At 56.5% G+C, this 19,453-nt stretch overlaps 1 protein-coding gene across 1 annotated transcript; it reads right to left on the bottom strand.

Annotated features, from left to right (window-relative positions):
* Positions 1 to 278: 278 nt before the first annotated feature.
* On the bottom strand, positions 279 to 12,524 carry CD276 (CD276 molecule). Its single transcript, XM_017816726.1, has 8 exons — positions 12,483 to 12,524; positions 9,483 to 9,615; positions 7,808 to 8,158; positions 7,128 to 7,424; positions 5,481 to 5,621; positions 3,906 to 3,947; positions 3,468 to 3,503; positions 279 to 2,302 (listed from the first exon to the last, which is right to left on the bottom strand). Exons 2-8 carry the CDS (start codon positions 9,517 to 9,519, stop codon positions 2,280 to 2,282), a joined length of 927 nt encoding a protein of 308 aa, XP_017672215.1. The 5' UTR covers positions 9,520 to 9,615; positions 12,483 to 12,524; the 3' UTR covers positions 279 to 2,279.
* Positions 12,525 to 19,453: the final 6,929 nt, after the last annotated feature.

The raw sequence follows: 19,453 nt of genomic DNA, 5'->3' as shown, positions 1-19,453 counted from the left end.
CTCCCGGGAGGGATGAAGCAAACACGAGTGAGCTGTCAGCTCTCACTGCCAGGTCCTTCACATGCTGCATCCCTTAAATCCCACCTTCCCAGCTGCCAGGTTCACCATTAGCCAGGAGCAGGCAGAGAAGGATTTGGGGGCTTTCAGGAATGGAAAAAAACCCATGGCTACCCAGCCTCATCCCTGCCTGGGCCTCATCACATAGGATTAAGAAGAGGATGGATGGTTTCCTCCCCAAAAAAAATCCATCACCTGGACAGCCCCAAAAGCAGGATGGCACCTGGGGACAAGAGGGACAACTGAGCTCCTCCTGGAGTGCTTCATCCCAAGCCAAAGCACAGCACATCCTCCCAGGAACAGCAGCTTACACTTCAGAAGGGCTCATCACCCTGGAGCCACCTAAGGAATGTTTTCCCTGGGCTTCCACAGCTAATTATGATTTTCTCCCTCACCAGCCTCAAGAGCTCCTTTCCCTGCATAGCCCAGGCTGCATTTTGCAAAAAAAAACCCTCAAATCTGCCCAAATAAAAGCCCCAGGAAGCTCCCAGCTGGAGCAGACATCCCCAGGGATGCTGTGGCACCATCTCAGGACCTTCAACGATGTCCTAGATGGGGGGACAACTCATCCCACTGCCTGCCAAGGACGAGTTACCCGAGGGGTGGTTAATGGCTTCATTCCCCCAGCCCAGTGCTGGGCACTAAATAATATTAATGGCACCTCCTGGCTCCTCGTTAAAACTTGTGCTGGCACTTAATTCAGGCCGTAGATCAAACCCCTCAATGAAATCACCATCCATCCTCTCCCTAATCAGAGGCTGAGATCAGCACACGTTCCCTCGTCTCGCCTTTAGGAATATTTTCCTATTGGAATGCAGAGCTTGGCTTCATGACGGGGAAGGACAACTAAAAATAGTCCCTCACAGGTGATTTAGGGAGGTCCCTTCCTCACCAGGCCCTGTCAGAACCCTCTTGCATCCCAGCACTGGGATTAACCAGCCTGAATTCTGGAGCCATCTCGGAAAGATGACAGCATCCCTTCGGGATTTTCCTCTTTATTCCACTGCTTGAGGGATGAGAATAAAGCAGAGGGATGAGGGCAGGCATCGGCCGTTTGCTCCCCGTGCTGGGGGATGGATGAGGGCAGCTCAGGTGGGGTTAAAAGGGGAACATGAAGGTTTTGCTCTGGGAATTCCAATCTTCAGACTATTTATGTCCAAAGCTGCATCCCAGAGACCACAATGAGCCCGGAAAGCATTGGCCAAAACAACCCCAAATTTATTTGTCAAGGCACAATAATCCCTTCAGATTCTGGACTTTAAATAATGACTAAAACCAGCAGAAGAGCCATCGAGGACTTCTCCACCCCTGGAGCAGGACCAGGGACGCGCCACCTCGTTCACCCCGGCAGTTTGGGTGCCCCCACGCCCCCAGCAGCAACAGGAGGACCCCCAGGACATGCATGAGGGCAAAACCCCATGATCCCATGGGAAAAACGGGTGCTCAACCCCACACACTGGCCAGGTTTGGCCCAACCAGTGCTTCAGCCCCCAAAGCATCAGCTCTGTCACCACGGGGTGGACAGCAGGGCCTCACCTGGCCAGCAGGTGCCCCCCAAGGCCTGCCCTTCCCAAAAAAACCCAAGTCCTAGGCAGGAGATTACCACCCCAATGGGATTTTGCATTTAAGGCAAAAATATAAGTCCAGTGGGAACCACAGTGTCGCAAAGTGAAAAAATAATTATCCCCACACGCCCCTGGAGTGGTGCCTCCAGGGGAGCCAAGAGCACCGTGCCTGGGGACCCCTGGGTCCCACCCATCTTCCCGGAGCCTCCAGGGCTCCAGCAGTCATTCCCAGGGACCTTGCTGAGCCCATCACCGCTCTCAAGGCCTCTGGGCTTGGGAAGGGCAGTTAAATGTGCCCTGGAAGGCACCTGGAAGGTGGCTGGCTCAGCTGTGGCCACGAGGGAGGAGGCGCAGGGGGTGCCTGGGGGAAGGGGTGACGCCGGTTGTTCTCAGCCCCACGTGGGGATGGACAGGGAAGATCCTCCATCCCACACACGCCATCCCTGGGAGGGACACACCAGCCTTCAGAGCTTGCCAGGGATGAAGAGATGCAGCCTCTTTGCAGCCCCAGGGCACCCCAAAGACATGGCCAGGGAGGGAGGAAGGTGATGGGACCCGGGATGAGGGGTGGCAGCAGGTCCGTGTCCTCCCAGGGGACCCGGACCTCGTCCCCACTGGGGACATCTCAGCTGGTCCAGGGCACAGGGCACTGCCCTGTCAATCAATTTCTTGCTCGTTATCTGGGAAGAAAAAAAAAAAAGACTAAATAAATAACTGACAAATATATTAAAAAAAGAATAACTCACAGGTCTAACTTAATAAGTTCACTTGGTTGCAGCAGCTCTGGGCTCTCCTCACCCAGGAAAACTGGGATCCCCACTCCCAAGGGTGATGTCAGCCTCAGGCAAATACTACCAGGCACATTTAGGTGTGTTTTTATCCCTTCATTCATCCTCCTGGCTAGAAATGCCCCTGCAGCCAAAAAATCCTGGGAGGTGTTATTATCCAAGCTTCGTTTCTGCTGCAAAAGTGGTCGAGGAGCCAGTGGGAGACGTCTGGGACATGGGGTTAAGCAAACAGGACGCACTGGGAATGACAAGCCAAGAGGCCAGGAAGCGGAGCACAGATGAATGAAAGAGGAAGGAAGGGTTAAATTAGCAGTGATTCACCAGAAGCAGAGGCCAAGCCTCTGATTTAATAAGAAAGGAAATAAATTAAAAGATTGAGATCTGGGGATGGGAATGAGTCGGGGAGGAGCAGGACTGACCAGGCACAGAGAGCGCTGGAGCCCAACACTGGGCTTGGGAGGGGTGATGGGCTGCTGGCAGCACCAAGCCAGGAGGCTGGGAGAAGATAGAGAAAGGCAGAAATGAGACACCAATTTCCATGGATTTCCACCTGAAATTCAGCACCAGTCTGCTGCTGGGGAATTCTGCATGGGAAGGGATGGAGCTCTCTGCAAGGGCAGGACCAACCCCAGCAATTCCTCTCCTCTCAGCAAACCGACGGCAACACTCAAAAAAACCCCAAATTCCTCACAGTGTCCAGAGCTGGTGGCAGGCGGGTCTTCCTGATCCCAAGGTGCCCAAAAAAAGGAAGGGTAAGAGAAAAAACATCCTGTGGAAGCCACTGGCTGCCTCACTCCATTGCTGCTGGGAGACATGAGCGGCACCCAGAGCAAGCACAGGCCAAACTGGGGTGGGAATGGGTGCTGGGAAATCACTGATCTGGGAAAATCTGATTGAGAACTGGGGTGGAAAAAGACGAAAATTGAAAATACAGAGGAAAAAAAACCACCAAAATCCAATAGATGCTTTCCACATAGATCTGAGCATCACCTGAAGATGATGCTTAGGGTGAAACCTTCACCAGGGGCCAGCTCATAGTCCTGCCAAATTCACTCACCCTCTTTGCTCTCCGCGCTTTTCAGTAGCTGCAGAGCTGTGAAAAGCAAAACAGCACGTGGGTCAGTCCTTCCCCCCTGCAAGGAAACACCTCCCCAGAGGAAATAAGTAAAAACCCCACTTTAGGGAACCCACCCCAATAATTACACCAATTTCCAGCACAAACCAACCCCCGGTCCCTAAATCTCCCCAGCAGCAGAGACAGCATCCCAAGCGGGGTTGCTCCTGTGCCAGCAGATAAAGGCAATCACTGGGCATATAATTAAACTGTTTGATGCCTTTTTTATCATGGGATAGACTGGCTTATCAGGAAGCTGCCAGGTGAGGGATGTGCCGGAGAAAGGGGGAGCGTGGGGGGCTGAGCACCGATGGAGGGGTAGTAAAATGCACTCCCTATATAACAAACCCTCAGGTTTATTACACGGGACCATGCACCCACCTGTCTTGGGTTCTTCCCCCTCCTCATCCTGCTCCTCCGTCCCTGCAAAAGAGCAAGACAGAGTGTGGGAAACGTGCCAGTGCCCACCCTGAACCCCACCTCCCTGGATTTTGGGGATGCCCCTTGGATCGCCGGCTGCTTGGAGCAACCCGCAATCACCGCGTATCCCGGGGTTTGCTCGGGATCAGGTGCTGCTGAGCTGCTGGGGGTGCTCAGGGAGGTGACTGGCACCCACCTGCACCAGCACCCCATGGGGGTATTCCCCCAGCACACGCTGTGCCAGCGTGGCACATTCCCTACAAGCGAAGCAGGAAAAGGCACAGCTCCAGGCGACGCAGCGCAGCCGTCGCATCCCTATTTATAGCACGGCTGCCATCTGGAGCAACGCTTGGTGAGGGGCTTAGCGGGACACCACGGATCCCCCGGCACCTCCAGGATACCCCACTACCGAGGGATGAGCATCCCCCTCCTACAGCACCCACCAGGCTGCCACCCTTGGAGCCTGGGAGCTTTTACACCCCACGGGCAAGTCCTGCCACGCTGCCGTTCCCAGCAGGAAAGCCCAGCAAAAATCACTGTTCCCACGAGCCTGGCAGCCACAGGAGGCAGGAAGGGTCCCTGCCTGGCTTCTGGCTGAGCAAGAGCCACGGCAAAAGGTTATTCCTGAGGGTGGGTGTGCAGCCATCAGTGGAAAACATCACGGGGTGGGAGCTGTGTCTTGATGCTAAAGGACTGAGGTCAGCTGGCCCCAGGCCACAGCTGAGCGTCACGGCCCTGAAAATCCCCTGGCTGAGGAGAAAATACTCTGTACAGAGGGAAAAATATTACATATATATATATAAAAAAAATACATCTGTAACTTCTGCAGATGTTTTCCTAGAGAAAAAACCCCCTCTGTCCCCACTGCTGGGGACACGGACAGCCAGGGATCATGGTGGCATTGCTTCCAAGGTCCTTCCTGGCAGGGAGAGGAGTGAAGCAGGAGCCCCCGGGGAGGGAGACTGCGGGTCCCGGCCCCGCAGAGCGATGTCGGCAGGGAAAGGCTTTGGCAGAGCGAATGCCTTGGGAGGCAGTGAGAGAAAACAACCAAGAACGCCAGCAAAGCTGCTTCCTCGGCCATTTTCGGAGCACGGCAGCTTTTTAAAGCAACAACCCCCCCCTTTTTGTGCAAACACGTCTCCATAAATAAAAAAACCAACCCAAACAGGAGGAGGATGCAGGAAACAAGAGCACAGAGCATCTCTCTTATGCTATTTCTACGGTGCTAAGTGCTAGAGGCACCTCCCTGGAGGATATGCTCCTGGCTGTGGGTATCAGACACACAGAGGATGCTCAGAGCAGGAAAAGGGGGAGACAGGCTGGGTGGGAGGAAAACCAGGTGTATGTTTGAAAGAGCTGTCTGCAGCCAGCATGGGCTCTGTGGCCCAGATCTGTTGGTGCCAGCATCCCTTCATCCCTTAAAAGACACCACCACCAAGGCAAACCTGTGCTGGTCAACACTTGTCTCAGCTCCTCCCATTCCATCACCCTCGGCAAACCATTCCCCCTTTCTGGGGGAAGGAGCTGCCCCAGTACCTGCGTTTTCCTCCTCTTCCTCGCAGCTCTCCCGGATTTTCTTGTGGCACACGTAGGCCAGGACGACGAGCAGCCCCAGGACGCAGATGGCGAGTCCCACCGTGACCCAGAGCGCGGCGGCGGGGAAGGCGAGGTGCTGGCCTTGCAGGGGAGGGGACACACAACACCTGGGTGAGCACCACTGCCCGACCAGGGAACGTGTGCCCCACACCAGGACCCCGCGGTGCCGGGGGCACGTCCCCGTGGAGGGAGTTGGTGGCACAAGGGTGGCTTTGGAAGGCAAATCATCGGTGCACAGAATTATGGCCTCCCCCTGCAGGCCTGGATCCGGCAGGGAAGCAGCAGGTTGAGTCACTCCCTAAAATACTTCATTAAATCTTTATATAATTCCACTCATAAATTCGACTGCAGGCTGACCCTTCCCTTGCTAAGAAGCTCAGGAGAAGCATCAGGTGATCCTGCACCTGCTCCCTTTCCCCTGTCATCTCATGCCAGGGGGGCACAAAGCATGGGAATACATTCCCCAGGGTCTAGAATCATAGAATGGCCTGGGTTGGAAGGGACATTAAAGCTCACCTCATTCCACCCCTTGCCACGGGCATGGACACCTTCCACTAGACCAGGTTGCTCCAAGCTCTGTTCAACCTGGCCTTGAACATTTCCAGGGATGGGGCAGCCAACAGCTTCTCTGGCCAACCTGGGACAGGGCCTTATCATCCTCACAGGGAAGAATTCCTTCCCAATATCCCATCTAACCTTGCCCTCTGGCAGTCTCAATACATTGCCCCTTGTCCTGTCACTCCTGGCCCTTGTCCAAAGTCCCTCTCCATATTTTTGGGGGTTCCTTCAGGAACTGGAACAACATAGCAGGGACCACCAGGGCTCAGGGGATATCTCCTGGAGTGCTGGGAATCTAATTTTCCCCATATTACTGCTCCTTCTTCAAATACAGTCTTGTCCCAAGCCCTGCCCCTTCACAGATGTCACCCCAAGGTTGACCTTTTTTTTGCATGCTCAGGAGCCCATCCAAAAGCCACCCCCCTGTCCCCAACCAGCAGCATCCATGCAGGTTTTCCTGCAAGAGTTTGGTGCATCCAGCTAGAAAGTTTATGCTCCACCAAGGATCCACCTTCCTAACCAGCAAATACCATACCAAGAGTAATTAAACACTAATTAATGCTACTGGGGAGGGCAAGAGGTTATAAGGAGCTTTGGGAGGGCAGCAGGCAGAGCTCAGAGTAAAGCAGTGATGCTGAACGTGCTTGATGGATTCCTCCAGCCTGTATTCCAGAAGTAGGATTGGTGCAGCTGGGATAGAGATCCCCAAATTTAGAGCACCCCATGGCAACGGGCTAAGGAGAAGACACCTGCTGATGGATTGGCACAGGGCAAGGAGCAAAGCTGGAGACTAAGAACTAAGGACACTGGTTCTTACTGGGATGCTGGTGTGGGGTGACAGGGGAGAGAGCACAGCCTCGAGTCACCCTTGTAGGTCCATGGGGGAGGTTGGTAGAGCAGGGACATAGCGTAGCAACACCCAGGGTGGCTTTGGGCCACAGTAGGGATCCCAGATCCCAGTGCCACCACGGTCACCTTCTGCAGACAGAGCCCAGCCCTTCCTTCCCCCAGATTTGGTGGCTCACCCACCCGTGATGGTGACGGACGCGTGGCCGTGCTGCTGCAGCACCAGGTTCTGCACCAGGCAGGAGTAGGTGATGCTGGGCTCCACCAGCACCTGGAGGACACTGTGCACATCAAAGAGACCTTCCTCGTTGGCCACCTGGGAGGTGGTGATGTTCTCCGTGATGTTGCTGCCCCGGCTGTCCTGCCAGAGCACGCTGGCCTCGGGGTAGCCGCGGGAAGCGTGGCACGTCACGAAGGCCAGGTCACCTGGCTTCAAGTCCTTGCTGGGCTCCAGGTGCACACTGGGCTTGGAGTAGGGAGCTGCAAGGGAAAGGACAAACCAGCATGATGTGATGGAGACAACCAAAGGATCAGGATTGGGAGCAACCCAATGAGGTTGAGCAAGCCCCAGGACAGATTCTTCCAGCTGATAAGACCAATCAGCTGAAGGCTCCCCGACTTTGGATCATTTATGGCCGTGCTTCCAAGTGTTCACTTAACTGGCAGCTTCTCCATGACGGCAGGGAAGGGACTGTAACCCCCACAGCAATATTTTGGAGAGGTGCAGCTGGCTGGTCTCTAACAGAGACCTGAATTCACGGGGAAACCACAGCAAGGGTGGAGAGAGGGGCTCCACAAAGCATGATGGAGACCCCTTCCCGCTGGGGAGACACACGGGGACAGCCCAGCTCCCCCTGCCTCACCTGCCACCTGCAGCGTCACCGCGGCGCTGTTGTAGTCGCGGACGCGCACGAAGCAGGTGAAGCTGCCCTCGTCCGCGATCTCCACGCGCCGCAGCAGCAGGGACACGTTGCCCTGGGGCAGCTGGTCATAGAAGAGGGACGTACGGTTGGTGTAGACCCTGCCCTGGTCTTCCAGCTGGTCCCGGCCACCGGAGAACCTGTGGACCAAGCGCTTGGTGTCTGTCAGCTGCCAGATGAGGCTCAGGTCGTCCAGGCTGAAGTTGGCCTCGGGGGAGAAGGAGCAGCGCAGGGTGGCGTCCTGGCCAAAAAGAGCCACCACAGGCTCATCCGGGACCTGGATCTCCATGGCACCTACAGGAGGGTGACAAGGGCAAAAGCACGGGGTGGTGGGACCTGCAGAAGCACCTCCTTAAGCTTCCACCTGGGTAACATCTAAGCAAATGGAGGGATGCCCATGGGAGGGACCCGTGGGCAGGTGGCATCTCAGGACTGTTGCAAGCCAAGCCCACCCTGCCAGGAGGGAGACAACCCCACATCCAGCACCACACCAGGGGCGCCAGTGCCTTCAGATGCCAGACACAGCCACAGGCACTGAAACCTGCACCCCCCAGGACACATAGCCTGGATTGTCCCCATGGGGAGGGGAGGTCAGAGGGTGACAGCAGTGGGGACACAGTCCCGTGTCCCCACGATGAGCCAGCTCTAGCCAGGCTGGCAGGCACTAGATGGCACCAGTGCTCCAGCACGATGCCAACCGGTGTGCCATGGCATGGTGCCAACCTCATCCCAGTGCCACGGCAAGATGCCAACCAGTGTGCCATGGCATGGTGCCAACCTCATCCCAGTGCTCCAGCACGATGCCAGCCATGTCCCAGTCCCATGGCACAATGCCAACCCTACCACAGAGCAATACCAGCTGTGCCAGGGCTGCTGGACCTGAAGGTGGTCCTGGGGTGCCTGTTGGCACCAATGTCCCCCAAAGCAGACCCCAATCCCAAAACAGGGAGGAAAAGGGGGGAAATCTCACCTCAGACCGTGGATTTACTTTATATTTCAAGCTCAGCACCGGTGCAGAACACAGCAAAGCCCTTCCCACAAATACCTCCCATGGGACGAGGGCAGCAATGAGACATTAAATTTGAGGCAAGAGACTGCATGGGGAGGATGAGGAGCTGTGGGGAAGGAGGAGGAGATGCAGGAAGGAGCCAGGCAGGAGGAGCCCTGCCAAGGGCTGCAGATGGACAGACAGGCAGGACAAGAGCACTGGGCAGCCTGCCTGGCTCCAGGGAGACTCCAGAGTGTCACGTCTCCCTACAGCTAATAATAAATGCCGGGGGTTTTAGGAACCAGCCTGGCCAGGATTGCTGCTGGCTGTGGAATCCAAAAGGATTCAGTCCTGACATCTCTCCCAGGTAAGTCGAAACCTTCAGGATTTATTCCTCCCCCTGGCTTTGCCATTCAGCTGTAGCACGTGGAAGGAGGTGTCCCCTGCTACGAAGTACCACCACAAGCCATAGCCAGGGTGATGCCCTGGGCAGCCAGAGGACCACAAAACGCCTTGAGGGAGCTGATACCAGGAACCACAGGGCAAAGGCAGCTTTGTTGGGACAAACATGGCACTCAGGACATGTCCTTTGGGGTGGTGACACGCTGACCCCCCCTCAGCCCTACTCACCTGCCAGCACTCCCAGGACAAGCAGCAGGAAGAACATCCTTGGCAGAAGCAAAGTCTGGATAAGAAAGCAGGAGCAAGCACAGCCCGGGGAGTCCTCACAGGGAGCCTTCTCTCCTGGAACAAGAGCTGTGAGCTGAAGAAAAACAGAAGGAAACACTGAGATGGTGCTGGGAACCAGGGACAAAGAGCAAGAGAAGGGAGGAACCGGCATCAGGCCGGGGATCCCACACCAGCCATTCCCACAGAGCACCCACCCCGTCACAAAACCTGGGAGGGGGTTCACCTCCAGCCTGGCACCAGCCAAAGAATTGCTGCATCCCCAGCATCGGGGAGCCGATGGAGCCGGAGGCAGCTCTTGTGCTGGAGGCGTTGGCCGGTGCCCTGGGGAAGCCACGTGAGCCTCTTCCCTTCCTCCCTGCTTCTCCTCCCCTTTGTTTCTCTCTTTCCCAGCTTTTCCCCGCAGCAGCATTGGGCTGTTACATCCCTGTCCTCCAAGAGGAGGCAACTCGCTCCCAGTGTCCAAAATTGCTAAAAACTAAACAGAAGAAGCTAAACGGGAGAGGTTTGCAGATTCCTGGCTCCGCCAGCAGCTGGAGGGCTGGGAGGTTCATCCCTGTTCAAGGCAGAAAAATCTCCGGCATGAGGTTGTCCCGAAAAGTGGGGAATAGAGCCAGAGCGTCTCAGAGCTGGATGTGGGGAGAGGTGAGGGCAAGCTGCCCGGCACCGCTGGCTACTCTGGCCGGATTCCTGAGCATCCCTCCCAGCCCTGCCAAGAGCTCGTGACCCACGTTCCTCCCTCACAGCAGAAATGAGCCCCAGACATCGCAGCCAGCAGCGCTGCTGTCATGTCCCATCCCTGTCCCAGCACATCCCAGAGCTCCCTTGCTCTGCCCGGAGCCTTTAGCACCGACACAGCCAAGTTTGAAATAAATCAGTGTCGTGGCACCAGTTTCCTGGGGGTAGTGGGAACAACGTGGGCCATTGGCACCTTATTCCTTTAATTCCTCTCAATCAGGGAAAGGCAGCCCCGAAGCTTTGGTCAGCTCAGCCCCCACGGGGGAAACTGAGGCACGGGGAAAAACTGAGGCACAGGGAACAGGGGGTAGCTGAGGTACAGTTTTGCCCCAAGATCTCTGAGGGGCAAAATCCCCTCTCCTTCCGTCCCACGCACGAGGCTCTTTGGAGAAAACAAATTATCCAGCTTTTTTCTTAAACCTGACTCTTGCCTTTTCCCAAGTGCACAAGCCCAGAGCCAGCCTTGTGCTCAATGCCAGGCAGCCGGGAAGGGAGGGAGCTGTGGCAGGAGAGGGTGATGGGGCATCACTCAGCTGCCCAGACGAGGGAAACCATGACTCATCTCCCTTGGAGTTCTTCCCTTTTCCTGGTGATGCTAAAATAAATTATATTTTACGGGTTTCGTGACCTACAAGTCCTGCCAGACCCGCTCAGAGGTGTCATGGGAAGGGGACACCCATGTCCCCAGTCCTCCTTCTGCAGCTGGGAGTCTTTCCTTTCCATGACTCAGTTTCCCCATTCCTGTGCTGTCATCCCGGGACAAAGAATGGGCTCTGTCCCAGACCTGAGTTTCTGTCATAAATTGGGATGTAAGGAACTCCACAAACACATTCCTTGGAAGAGGAATGCCCTTGTGAAGGCAAGCCAGGATGGCTGGATCCTCCAGAAACCCAAGGAATAACTAAATCCCCCCAGGAATCATACCTCATCCCTTCCCTATTTTTTATTTACTATCACAGAGCTTTTTTATAATACCCACATTATCAGCTGAGGTGTGAAGAAAACATCTACAGATCCAGGGATATGTCCTCACCTCCCAGTCCAGCTCAATCCCAACTTTTGGGGGTGCCTGGGCTGAGCCCCTCACTCTGCTCCTCTCGTGCCTGGGGTTTGTGCCAGCCAAGAGCTCAGCTCTGCTCTAGACTATTTTTAGTTGCTGCTCAATTTCTGGGTGCAGAGCAGCAGCTCCTCACTCGGGACTCTGCGGGATGGGGGACACGGCAAAGCAGGGGTGGAAGGATGGGGTGCAACCCTCAAATTCCAGGTGCGGATTCAGGGCGTGATGTTTGGAGTTAGGGAGGGACAAGGATTTGGGGTGCGAATGCAGGAAAAAGGGATGAGGGTTGAGGGTGACACTTGGTGGCAAGAAGGGATGAGGATTTGGGGTGATGCTTGGTGGGAGGATGGAATAAGGATTCGGGGTGATATTTGGTGTCTGGAAGTGACAAGGATTCAGGGTGATACTTGGCAGGAAGAAGTTTGGGATGCAATACTTGGTGGTAGGAAGGGACAAGGATTTGGGGTACAATACTTGGCAGGAGGAAGGGATAAGGATTCAGGGTGATACTTGGTGGCAGGAAGCGACAAGGATTTGGGATACAATACTTGGCAGGAGGAAGGGACAAGGACTTGGGGTGACATTTGGCAGGAGGAAAGAATATAAATTCGGGGTGATACTTGGTGACAGGAAGGAGGGGGGTATCTCTTGTCTCAGCCCAGGGAAAAGGGGAACAACCGCTTCCCCTCGGGATTTTGTCCCACGCGTGGGGTGTGTTCAGCCCAATACACAAAATAGGGCGGTTTAAATCGGGTTTCTAAGCATGCCGGGATGCCGCCTTCCCTGAATCCATACCCGCCATGGGAAGCGACGGGGCCACCGCCTGCCCCCCGGGACTGCCCGCACCGAGACGGGGGGACCCCGACACCCCCCCCCCAACATCCGCCGGGGCTCCCCGAGCCCCCCAGCCCCGGCTGCGCCGTGTCCCCCCGGCGGGGCTCGGCTCGGGGGGAGCCCCATTCATTCCGCCCTCCCGGAACACCGCCCGGGTCCCGCGCCCCGGCCCGCGGGAGGGGCAGCGGGGGCGGCGGCGGCTCCTCCCGCGGGGCTGCCCCGCTCCCGGCCGGACCCCCGGCACCCCCCGAGCCCCCCGGCCCCGGTGCGGTCCCAGCGCCGCCCCCGAGCCGGGCGGGCCCCCCCGCACTTACCGGGCAGCGGCGGCGGCAGCGCGGGGTCCGGGCGGCGGCCCCGGCCCGATTGGCTGCGGCTGCTTCCTGCCGGGAACGGCGCGGGAGGAGCCTGGAGCGGGACACTGGGGAGAGCGGGGCTGGGGAGCGGGGAGCCTGGAACTGAGGGATCGGGGAGAGCGGGGCTGGGGAGCGGGGAGCCTGGAACTGAGGGATCGGGGAGAGCGGGGCTGGGGAGCGGGGAGCCTGGAACTGAGGGATCGGGGAGAGCGGGGCTGGGGAGCGGGGAGCCTGGAACTGAGGGATCGGGGAGAGCGGGGCTGGGGAGCGGGGAGCCTGGAACTGAGGGATCGGGGAGAGCGGGGCTGGGGAGCGGGGAGCCTGGAACTGAGGGATCGGGGAGAGCGGGGCTGGAGGACTGGGGTGCACAGAACTGGGGGACTGGGGAGCCTGGAATTGAGGGATTGGGGAGAGCAGGACTGGAGGATCGGGGAGAGCGGGGCTGGGGGATTGGGGAGCACGGAGCCAGGGCGATTGAGGAGCCTGGAGCTGGAGGATTGAGGAGCTGGGAGGTTGGCGAGCACGGGGCTGGGGGACTGGGGAACCTGGAGCTTGGGGATTGGGGTGCACAGGGCCGAGAGAGCGGGGTGCGTTCAGCCAGGGGATTGGGATGCACGGGGCTGCGGGATTGGGGTGCGCAGGCATGGGGGTTTGGGGAGCACTGAACCAGAGGGATTGGGGTGCATGGGGCCAGGGGTTGAGGTGCACGGAGCTGGGAGAGTTGGGGAACACCATACTAGCGGAATGGGGTGCACAGAGCCAGAGATTATGGATTAGGGTGTCTGGCGCTGGGGGATTGGGGTGCACTAGCTGGGAGGGTTGGGGGCAGCAAGCCAGGGGGATTGGGGTGCACAGGGCTGGGGAACTGGAATGCACAGAGCCGGGAGGGTTGGGATATGTTCAACCAGGGGATTGGGGTGTCTGGTGCTGGGGGATTGGGGTGCAGAGCTGGAGGGGTTGGGGTATACTGAGCCAGGTGATTTGGGGTACGCTGAGACAGGGCATTGGGGTGCATTCAGCCAAGGGACTGGGGTACATGCTGGGCCTGGGTATTGGGGTGCACAGAGTTGGGGAAGCAGAGCTTATAGAGCCAGGGGATTGGGATACACATGGCCTGGGCATTGGGGTGCATGGAACTGGGGTACACATAACCCAGGGCACAGGGGTGCATGGAGCCAGGAGACCAGAGCACAGGAAGATGGGAATGTTGGGATACACAGAGTTGGGGGTCCAGGACACACCAGTGCAGAGGATTGGGGTACACAGACGTAGGGAATGTGGGGGTGCACAGGGCTGGGAGAACAGGATGCATGGAGCCAACCCTCAGAGCTGGGAGATGCAGACCCAGGGGACTGGGGTGCGTGAACCAGGGATTTTGGAGACCTCAAATTCGGGATGGGGTGCACAGAGCCAGGAACAAAAGGCAGCTTGAGTTTGCCCTGCAGAGACCAGGCTGCTTCCCAGGAAAAACCTGGCTAATGATTTACCCACACCAGCTGCCCAGAGGCACCAGCAACCCCACGCTGTGCTGGGCAGAAAGTGCTGCCTGGGTCAAGAGGGGGAACCCGCAAATATTTGGGAGCCGTGGCACTGGAAAGAGACACCCATGAGAGTCCCCCATCTAGAACAGCAAGACCTCAGTCACACAAGCATCGGGGCAGCCTCCCTCCTGCATCAACCACCCAAAGGGAGCACGGTTTCCTTGGAAAACCCCTCTCACCACCTTTTGGGGTTTGCTTTTCGGGGGGTGCAGCCCAGCTGGGCTCTGGGGGTCCCCACCATCGCTCCCACAGCCCAGAGGGTTGCTTTTGGCCAGGGCAGAGCTGCAGTGCTGAGCCTCCTCCCACGCTCCCCCACACACAATGTCTCCTTTTATAGGGCCTCGGGACACCCAGCACTGCTCCCAACACGCATGGAGGGATGCATCCGCACGGAGACTGGGAAGAGAGCACGGCAGGGAAGGAAGAAGAGGAGGAGGAGGAAGAGCAGGGCACTGGGAGGGAGCCGGGTGATTTTTCAGCAGCATACACACGACAGATGTTTCCCCAAAGGATGCAGTTTCTGGGTTTTAACATGATTTTCTCAACACCAGCAGCTCTTACTGTTTCTCCAAGGATCCAGTGGATTCCCGGGGCTCCATCAGCTGCAGTCTGTGCTCCAGAGCCAGGTGCCTGTGTGGGAGGTTTGGGTCTTTCATTGCTGCAGAGCAAAGGAAGCTCCTCACCCTTTTGATTACAGAGGAAAGCTGGAACAACCAAACCTGGAGAGCTTAAAATTAAAAGGCGAGTAAAAATAACCCAAGACATGCTATATTTAAAACCATTTCATTTCTTTTACCCCCTTGCAGGCAAGGAAGGATTTTGCAGTGCTGGAGCTGGTAAAAAGCTGCACGGCTTGACCCCGGCACCAACGGGGGAGAGCAGCAGGAACGGGAAAGGATGAGGCCAATGTGCTTCAGAAGGCTGTGACTAAATGGGGAGCCCTGCTCTCGATTCACAGATGTGCCCTGCAAATCAAGCAGATTTCTCTTTCCATGCCCAGCCTGCAATGGGCAGTGCTGGGTGTGCAGAGCGGCTCCATGATCCCATCCTGTGCCAGCTCCGGCTGAGGAGCCATGTCACAGAATCATGGAATGGATTGGGTGGGAAGGGACCTTAAAGATCATCCCATTTTATCCCCTGCTATAAGTAGGGGCGTCTTCCACTATCCCAGGTTGCTCCAAGCCCTGTCCAACCTGGCCTTGGACACCTCCAGGGATGGGGCAGCCACAGCTGCTCTGGCCAACCTGTGCCAGGGCCTCCCCACCCTCACAGGGAAGGATTCCTTCCCAATATCCCACCTAACCCTGTCCTCTGGCAGTGGGAAGCCATTCCCCCTTGGCCTGTCCCTCCAGGCCCTTGTCCCAAGTCCCTCTCCAGCTCTTTTGGAGCCCCTTTAGGCACTGGAAGGGGCTCTAAGGTCTCCCTGGAGCTTCTCTTCTCCAGGTGAACACCCCCAGCTCTCCCAGCCTGGCTCCAGAGCAGAGGGGCTCCAGCCCTCGGAGCAGCTCCGTGGCCTCCTCCGGGCTCGCTCCAGCAGCTCCACCTCCTTCTGCTGCTGGAAGCAGCTCTGCAGGTCTCACCTGAGCAGGGCAGAATTTCCCCCCTGCTGCCCACACTGGGGGGATGCAGCCTGGGACACAGTTGGAATCCCTGCTGGCACATTGTCCCTGTTCTTTTTTAGAGGCTGGTGGAGAAGATGCAGCCATCATCCCCCAGTGCTGCAGCAGGGAGACAGGGGCGGGTTGCAGGGACTTTCTGCACCAGACAATTCCCTCTCCCAGGTGCAATCGCTCCACGGGCATCTCCAGCATCAAAGCTCAGCCCCCCAAAAATACAGTGGAATCCAAGAATCTCACAAAGACTCCCCCCAAAAAGACACCAAGTCCCAGCACTGCTCAGGGCAGGGCTTCACACCATCACAGCGTCATCACTTTGTCCCTTCTCCCAACAGTTCACACGATAAAAGCAGCATCACAGCTTTGATATCTTAGCCACAAGTGCCTCTCTGCTTCTGTTGGTCTTTGAAGGTACAAAGTGAGCATCTGAGCACCTGGAGCTTTCTCGGTGTTAAATAGAAACCCAGGAAAAACCAAGGATCTTGGAAACAAAGGCAGATTTTTAACATCAAAACATGCTAAAAATTAAAATATGTGCTGCTTGCAAGTCTGCTCATAATTAACAATGAAAGGGCTTCCGGGGAGGAACTGAAATAGTAGATGTTCTCCATTCCAAATGATTATTTTTGGCTGATTTTCCTTCCTCAAACCCTGCAGTACCCAAGGTATGTGCATAAGAAATGTGCATAATAATGACCCGAAAAAATACAGAAAGGGCTGCAATTTGCAAGTTTAATTTCATGCTCAGCCAGCATTCGATCAAGGAGAGGAGGGAGAGCTGGAGAGGATGCATGGATGTGCTGGGGCAAATCCAGAACCTCCCAACAAGGTGTCCACAGCATGTGGGTGAGCTCTGGGCATCCCAGAGAGGCTTGTGTGGATGTTTCCCCTTCCCATGCTGCACAGCACCAATTTCCAGCTGCTAAGGATGTAGGAATCAAACATGTGATGCCCAGGAGGCTCTCCTGTATTTCCACCCAGCATCTTCAGGATGGGTTCAGCACAAGACAAGAGGATGGAGGGTAAATCCCACCTTGGCTATGTGCCAATTTCCATCCCCCAAACCTGCCAAGATCATTGAATCCCAGAATGGTTTGGGTTGGAAGGAGCTTAAAGCTCATCTCGTTCCACCCCCTGCCATAGACAGGGACACCTTCCACTATCCCAGGCTGCTCCAGGCCCCATCCAACCTGGCCTTGGACACTTCCAGGGATGGGGCAGCTACAGTTATTTTGGGCAACCTGTTCTATCCTGATCATCCCTCTTGGAGCCCTTTGGAAACATCAGCTGGATTCACATGGTGGTAACTGCATCACCTCAATGGGTGCAGCTACTGCCCTGCAGGATCCTCAGACAGATGGAAAACAGCTCTGGCTCCTCAAACGAGTGCCAGGAATGTCACAGTGGCAAAAACAAAGGGTCTGGAGGAGCAGGAAGGGGTTTTGGAGGCCGAGCAGTGAGTCAGTCCCAAGAGAAAACCAGCACCACAACACCAAGCTGGGACACCCAAGACTTTTTTGCTGAGGCTGCGTCTGGATAACCTCAGTCCCGCTCACTCAGAGGAGCGGGGCTGGAACACGTGGGATGAGGCTGTCCCGAGACACAGGGTCGGGGCTGGGGCCAGTGAGTCACTCACCAGATGTTTTAGGTCTGTGTGTGGCAGAGGCTGCTCTGCAGACAGCTCGGCATTTCGCAGCACAGGAGGGTCATTCATAGGCTGAGAGCCCAGGACGGGCTCCAGATGCAGCACCATCCCAGCAGGAAGCTGGTGAAAATGGGATGAGTTCCAGGGGCAGTGCACACCCAGCCGACCCTGACACTACACCTGGTGGCACCCAGGTGTGCACCATCCCTCTCCTTCCCAAACACAGACCCAGCAAGCCCCCACCACCGGGAGATGCCCAAAATGGAGGTTCAGAGGCTTCATCTGTCTCTCAGTTCAGACCAGCTGCAGCAGATGGTTTTCCCGAAATTCAGGGAGCTTTTATCCATCCTAAAATCTGGATAAAACCCAGGATGCCAATAGCTAGAAGTGCTAGAGGTCTGGGCTGCCAGTGCTGTGTTCCCACTACTGCAGATAACTATTCCCACTGCAAAATTAACAATTTATCAGGATCAGCACCCCAAATCCCCACTGGGGAGCCCCAGTGCAAGGGAAGGGTGGGAACATGCACTGGGGAGTGGGGACAGAGCCAACACTGCAACCATCTTGACTTAGTTTTGCCCAAACTGGTGCGAAATCATCCTGAGGGGTCTGCAAGGGGTAATGAGGGAGGGTGAGCACGGGGCCATCCCAGAGCGGGGGTCTGCATTCCCAAGAAAGCTTAGGAGAGCCTTCCCAACACATGTGCGTGCCGAGGGCAGGCTCCTGCCTGCTGTGCCTGGCAGTCAGCCAAGCCCACGCAGCCTCCCCAGCCCCAAAGGTGTTTATTTTTTAAAATGGTATTAAATTTGCAGCAGTGGTGGGAGCAATCCTTGCCCTGGAGCCCTTCCCCAGACCTCTGTTCTGCTGGGCACAGCTCAGGCAAGATCCTTGGTGGATCCCATTCCCAGGAGCAGAGTCAGAGCACATTAAGGGGGGGTTAAGTCCACATCATTCCCTGTCATTCCCTGCCTCCTCACTTGCCCCAGGGCCCCTCAGGAGCAGGGATATGACTCTGCCCTGATCACAGAGGTTTTTCCAGAGCCTGCCTTGGAGCAGAGACTGCAGGATGAAAAGGCTCCTCTTTGTTCCAGCTGCATTGCCTTTGGGGCAGGAAGGGATGAAGAGCCAGCTGGTAGGCTGAGCTGTGCTCCAGGCCCTTGGAGAGGACTTCCCTGCCCCCACACATGGAAAATGAGGCCTTTTCCTTCTCCTTTCCTCCTGCTTTGTTTCCACATCCTTCCCAGGCATTGCCCAGTCCTTCCACCCAGCCTTGTTGCCATCAGCATCCAACACCTCTGCTCTCCAGCAGCTAAGGAAGGCTGGGACTCATCATCAGCAAGGACAGCATGAAGAAGGCAAAAAGGGGGGGTGTTTCCCCCCCAAATCTAAGAAACATGAGAACTAACCGCCCACCCTCACAAAGGCATCAGCCCTCTGTGCTCCAACCATTACCAGAGCCCTTCATCTGTCCCAGAACAAGCCTCATAGTGGGATAGCCAGGGCCTGTCCCCCCCATCCTCCTCCAGCCAATCCTGGGAGGGAGCAGGAACATTGCACCTGGAAAACCTGAGGTCAGAGAAATGCCCCAAATCCAGCACTGATACCTTGCAAAAGGCACCTCCCTGTCCTGCAAGGGACTGGGACCACTGGACACCCCAGCTCTGGTCCGTGTGTCCTCTGCAGCGCAGGCTGAGCCGTGGCTGGGGCAGCAGTGGGAAGCTGCAGAGCCCATCCTAACACGTGGTGAAGGCCCCACAGTGCTGGCAGCTTCTTCCCAAATTTCACATGGCAGAGGCAGGAGGTGCCAAAGATCACATCCATGCATTTCCCCCCCTTACCTGACGGATACTCCTGTCAACCCCCACAGCTTTCATTGATTTCTGATGACAACAACTTTCCAAACACTGCCATGGGGCCACCTCCTACCTGGGTGCCATCGTGCCTAGCCAGGACATTTACCTGGTGTCCCCAAGCTGTGTTGAGGGCTCTGTCTCCTGACCACACCAGACAAATCATCTGTTGACAGAAAAGCAGACAGGAGCCAGGGGTTCCTGGTTCACTTACAAAGCATGTGCTGCATTTTGATCTCCCAGGAAATTAATTCAGTTCAGAGCAGCACAGCTATCTGTA

The sequence above is a fragment of the Lepidothrix coronata genome, unplaced genomic scaffold (genome assembly GCF_001604755.1).
Source record: "Lepidothrix coronata isolate B3197 unplaced genomic scaffold, Lepidothrix_coronata-1.0 Scaffold58, whole genome shotgun sequence".
NCBI lineage: Eukaryota > Metazoa > Chordata > Aves > Passeriformes > Pipridae > Lepidothrix > Lepidothrix coronata.
Note: the sequence above shows the minus strand (reverse complement) of the source record. Positions and strands in the feature narration are given on the sequence as shown.

Coding starts and splice junctions, on each gene's coding strand:
- CD276 (XM_017816726.1), bottom strand. CDS start 9,519: ATGTTCTTCCTGCTGCTTGTCCTGGGAGTGCTGGCAG. Junction 8,159..9,482: donor TGTCCTGGGAGTGCTGGCAG/GTGAGTAGGGCT, acceptor ACCCTCCTGTAG/GTGCCATGGAGATCCAGGTC. Junction 3,948..5,480: donor GGAAGAGGAGGAAAACGCAG/GTACTGGGGCAG, acceptor GCTCTTTTGCAG/GGACGGAGGAGCAGGATGAG.